Below are 6,043 nucleotides of genomic sequence, written 5' to 3'. Positions count from 1 at the left end.
CGTCGGCACCTAAACACCCACGATTAAAAAATTTCAAGAAGCTTCATCGAAAATTAATCAATGTAATTTTCGATCAAGTATAGAAGATATTTATGTTCATATAGAAATAAAGTTAAATGTTCGATTGTATACCATACAACAGTGATTACGTATAGTTCTTGGAATTAATGATCATTTTCCTTGGCGGGGCATTGCCTAAAGGAAATTTATTTCATAATCTTGGAGATTTTCATCGTGCTAGATGGATGGCTAAAGCTATTTATGTATTAAAAATATATTTATTTTGTCAAGAAGTAAATAACGAAAAAATTATAGGGATTAACGATTTATATATATTTATAGTTAACTTGTATATTGAAGCATGGTTTGCTATCTTAGATGCTGCAAAAGTTTCTCATCAAAATTTGCAATTTTTGCAAAATCTTTACAAATATAAAGAAATTGACGAAAGTGTAAATCAAATAGGTTCATATTTTGATGGACATTTATGGTATTTGCATCAAGAATGTGCAGGATTATCTTTTTTTGATACAAATGTTGCTTTCGATGCAAGAATATGTATGATTAAACATTTAAATAGTAGGCAGATTGAAATCTTCAATAAAGAAACACTGTAGACAATTTTTATTCCTGCTGAAAGTCGCACTTTTTTTTTACTAGATTTAGTGTAAGCATCAAAACTTTACAAAATGATCCATCAATTTGGAAAGCCGGCGTAACATATAAAGCAGCATTAGAAATAGTGAGAAATTTTAAAGTGATCAACGATTTCACAAAGCGTGGTGTGAAGCTGATAACGAAATATATGAATAGATATATGAATAAATATGAAAGTCGCAATTTTTTACTAGATTTAATATAAGTACCAGTTTTTTACAAAATGATCCATCAATTTGGGACACTGACGAAACATATAAAGTAGCGTTAGAAATAGTGACAAATAAAGATGTCAAAGATGTCGCAAAGCGAGGTGTGAAGCTGATAACAGAATATAATAACTTATTAACAAAAGATAAAGAAAATAAACCGTATATATTACAAATATTAAAAGAATATCGACGATGTTACCCTTATGCAAGTATACAAAATTGACGAAGAGTAACAAATGTATAATAAATGTATAACAAGTTAATTTATAATAAGTTATTGTGTTTATTAACGTATAAATGTTTGCAATTTTAATTAATAGTTACTTATAAAATTATAAGTTAATAGCAAATAAAATTTTGTAAATAAAAAATGAACCGTATGTTAGGACTCCCCTGAAAAAAACTGAAAAATTTTGTATGAATTCTTAAAAATTGTGAATAAATGTAATAATTGTATATCCATGAAATTATACTTTTATTACAAAATATCTACTACTGCTCCTGAAATAGTGACACACAATTATATTAAAGTTAATGTGAAATCATTAAAATTTTAAAACTTTAACTTAAATGTGGCATGGGATCCCGTTATGTAATTAGTTTGAAATTTTGCATACATCGTTTATTCGTTAAATGTATTAGTTTAAGGGGGAAGCATAAATAAAATACAAAAAAACATTTATACACCCTAACATACAGTGCCTGAAATAATGATAGGTTCATCTTATTAACATCAGATTTACTCTAGTTTTATAATATTAGGGTGAATTTTATTCAATATTTTTTATTATACATTCTTGAGATAAGTAACAATATAATATAGTTTAGTTTAACGTATAAACTCCAATTAATAAATAACAAACTTTGTGCTAGACATAATTGATATTTCTCTATAAAATAAATATAGATTCACTCTGTACATATATTTTCAATAAATAATGAACAAATACTTAAAAAAGTAACAAAAGAATAACGCTAATACACAAAAACAAACAGAAGGGTTTAAGATAAACAAATATTCACAATTAAATGTCTCAATGATACAACACAGCAACATTATCAGAAGATTGACAAATATCATTCATCGGTTTATTTAAAGCACATTATTTGACCCTGCAGGGGTTAAAATTGTAGACATCTTGTTTAAGAAAAGTTACATTTTGTAAAAATGGAATCGCAATCGGTGATCAGAAGTAGTCTATGCATTTCTTTGGTATAAATTGTAGTCATTGCGAAAGTCACCAGTCGTTCTTACGTTTTTTGCTCAATTTTATGACGAAAAGAATAGATATAATCCCACGTTCCTTATAGGCTGACAGGATGCCGTAGGCTGAATGGAAGCCGGATCATCCACAGATAACAGGCTGGTAGTGGGCATGAGAAAAATTAGCAATGTACGCCTGTAATCCCGTTCAATGACAGGAGAACGTATCGAATGGTCGATCCACGCGACAGGAAGCGTGTCGAGAATTATGCTACATCCCCGACTGCGTCGCGCCAATAGATCATTAAGTTGTACTACTGCTGTATTATGACAAGACACCCGTCACGTTGGGGTTCCGTTTCGGAGGGAGAGGGACTGCTCGTTTTTCCACATCATCACTCCTTATCAAAGAAGCCACCTTTTTGGTCGGGCAACTAGGATCGTTTAGTAGGGGGCTTTTTTATTCTCCAGTCTTTTAATTTCCCTACTGTACATTTGTTTCGAACGTTCCTCTATCATTTTTAGCATTTTTTAAAACGCAGAGCATCGCGTGTCATGGCATGTTTTTTTGTTTATTTTACGAAATACATACATGTTCAATAAATGGTGTACACGGACAAAGTTCTGATTTTCTGAAGTTTTTCGTGGTATATTTATTTATTTCCACGAAGATATCGACTAAAAGCTCGTTTATACAGAGTGTTCCATTTAAGTTGAAATTGTAAAGACTAGCACACATATTTTTGTAATGCGCAGGCACTTTCAAGGTTATTTTGTTGTTTTTTTTTTGAAAATCTATATACCTTTTATTACGAAATCATATTCTGCATAAAAAACTCCACAAGTTTTGTTTGAAACATTTTTTTGTAAGTAGAATATTTTTTAAGATATTTAACTGATTTTTCAAGGTTCTCAAGATTTTTCAAAAAATTTCTCTATATCTTTAGAAATTACTGAGATATTCAAGGTGGACAAAGTTATTGGACCACCTTGTATGTGTACTTGTATCGATCCTACCATCATAAAAACTTTGAGTTATATAATATTTATTTTAGATACCGAGTGGTGTACATTTACGATCAGGGTCGGATTAAGGGATTGGCTGTAGTAGTTACAGTTCAGAGGTCTCCGCCAGCTGTAGGATCTTCAGAGATTAACTGAAAAGTTCATTTGTGAATGTTGAATCAAAGCATAAATTCCCTAAGTTATTTATTTAACGAAGGTACAATTAATATATCGTGTATACAGTATGTTAATTGAAACCTTATTTAACTGGATAAGTCAGAGTGCTTACACTTTGATTCAGCATTTAAAAATGAAGTAACTTTTCACTTATACAATTCTTGTTCAATTTAAAAGGTTAAAATCGCACCAACCTTTCGAAATTTTGTCTTAGAAAAGACTAATACAAATGTATTATACAACTATTACTAATATGTGCATATTTTTTCTTTTTTGTTTAAATAAAAAATGCCGGTGCTCGATCCACTTCGCTGCTGCACCTTTTCAGGTAACCCTCTTTAACACACTCAGAAGTATAATAAATCGCATAATTAGTTAAATTGGGAATCGTGAAAGTTAGCACGAGCGATGACCGTACGCGCGTAAAGTAAACGCATATTATATAGATTAGGGGTGTTGAGGATCAGATATCCGGGGCATTTAATAATGCTGTTCCTGTCAAAACACTCACCGTAGCCAACTGAGGGTATAATGCAGATAAATTGCTCCATGGAGAACGATTGACGGGGGTAGTGCGAGGAAAAAAGAGACGAAAATCACCTAAGGAGGAGAGAGACTACGCGGGCAACAGGGATGGGGGTAACCCCCTTTGACCCTTGCCACGGCTATTATTTGTTACCATCAGCAGATCACATAGGGGTGTTTTAATATGAACCCAGTGCCCCGACTAAAGATTTGCGCGTAACTGTGTAAACAGCGGGAGATCTCCGACCATGGAGCCGTGAATGGGAGGATAATATCGGTGGTGAAAGTTTTCAGAGACAGCGTTTCGAATCCATTTTGATCGCTTCGAACCAAGTCCAGACGAAAAAATCCAATCGGAAACATTGTCACTGATTGTTTGATTAACGATCGTTGGACAGCTTTAGCGGAATATGACATTCTACGCCATTTAAAAAAATAAAAATACGTTTATTCTCTGCCACGCTCTTTTGTTTCAGTGAGTCTCAAACCTTACGTAGTTAAGGTTACGGAAGCAATTTGTGTTTATTTCTAGCTAGTACTTCATATAGGTAACGTAAATTTGTAACATTTTATCACTATTTCAAATTTACTCATTGTATTTTCTAGTATACTATTTTTATTTAGTGTAGTTTGCAAAAGTATGATGAAAGAGTTATTCGATGAATATTTCCTTGATAAAATGCTAATTTATAATTCTCGTTTTATTTTCAATTTAATATGGCTTGAAACACCGTAAGCATAAAAGAGTAATAAAAGTTTTCAAGAACAGAAACTTTACGAACGGAGTATTTGAACAGCCTAATTTCTTACGATAGGTTTCGTGCAACCAAATATTTACATTAATCGTATATAACTCTAACCTAACAAACGGGTAAAAAAAAACGGAGAAAAAAGTAAATTAAAAAAAAAAAAAAAACAACGTAACTCAGCCTCTCTCAAAGCGGACGTCCACGCAGCCAAACGTTCGGTCGCGTTCCCGTTTTTGTTAAAAAATCTCGTATACGTGGGATGAGTTCAATGCGTTCATCTATTTTTCATTCCGACCGGTCCGGGACCGATCCGCTGACAATCGGTGATCACAGCTTTTCAGATGGCCTGGAAAAGTTCGAATCGGGCCGGCCGAAGAATTGTGCGGCGCACCAAAAATATTCAATGGACGAAAAAAAAGCCGGTGATTACACGCTGGCATCATTGTGACAGGGTTCGATCTTTACAAATTTCTCGAAACAATGGCCGAGCCCCAGAGACCGTGGATTTCCACTTTGACGTCAGTTTTTACCAAATATTTGCCGATCGGAATGGAAGTCGCATGGCCAGTCGGTACCATTGATCGATTCTTTATGTCTCTCTCGTTCTCCATTTACCGACATCGCTTTTTTCCACCGCTTTCCGTATCGTTCTTTTTCTCTTCTTGATATTGTCAACCTAGACAACTGCGCCCAATACCGAGGAAAGATGTTCGTGCGACGGCGATACTGTTATCGCAGAAACGTTCGATAATTTTTACCGTCAAATTTCTGACGATAAAATATGATAGGGTAGAATCTTCATTGTTTGAACAAAGGGTGCATGGTAAAAGTTAACTCGCTACCGCTACTGTTAGACTAGGTACAGGGCAAAACGTAATTTACAGTTCAAGCTCTATTTATTTTGTTTTGTCGAGTAAAAAATGATGAAAAAGATCATTAAAATTCTATCTGAAATACAAAACAAAATTAAAAAAGTTTAAAAATGCCAATTTTATATTTATATTGAAGTTATCGAATGACCATGTTTATATTTTTACAATTTCAAAATATTAAAAGATACGTATATACCAGTTCGTTTTTTTAAAGTGTGTTCACAATGTGTGCACAAATGATTAGATTAGAAAATAAATATTTCTAATAATCACTCTTTTCTTTGAGCCGGTTTTTTGTTAGTAGATTTTCCTCGTGATTACGTTGCTCACACAAGACTTGTCGAGACGTTTCAGAAGCCAAGGCACCAAACCCGACGACCGGAATGCATAATCAGTCAAGATTGTATTAGTAGAGCTAATTAGACGGGTACAATGCTCTGATAATATTATAGAACCGCGACAACTGCTCAGTTATTCATGTCGCACTCCAGTCATGCTCAACACGCTCGAGTAAACAGTAGTTCGGGAACCGGGGCCAAGATTGGTGAATAAGGGCGAATTGTCGAGTCGTTAGATGGTTTTCCGCGTTCTCGATGCCGTGAAAAGCAGTTTCTGTTCTTTCGTCGAGGGACAAGTCTCGTT

The 6,043-nt window shown here is 33.8% G+C and overlaps 1 protein-coding gene across 1 annotated transcript; it reads left to right on the top strand.

Annotated features, from left to right (window-relative positions):
* The first annotated feature begins 245 nt into the window (after positions 1 to 245).
* LOC143343072 (uncharacterized) lies at positions 246 to 1,092 on the top strand. Its single transcript, XM_076767597.1, has 2 exons — positions 246 to 613; positions 852 to 1,092. Exons 1-2 carry the CDS (start codon positions 246 to 248, stop codon positions 1,090 to 1,092), a joined length of 609 nt encoding a protein of 202 aa, XP_076623712.1.
* Positions 1,093 to 6,043: the final 4,951 nt, after the last annotated feature.

This window comes from Colletes latitarsis, chromosome 1 (assembly GCF_051014445.1).
Source record: "Colletes latitarsis isolate SP2378_abdomen chromosome 1, iyColLati1, whole genome shotgun sequence".
NCBI classification, from domain to species: Eukaryota; Metazoa; Arthropoda; class Insecta; order Hymenoptera; family Colletidae; genus Colletes; species Colletes latitarsis.
The sequence above is the reverse complement of the archived record's forward strand: the minus strand, read 5'-3'. Positions and strand labels throughout refer to the sequence as shown.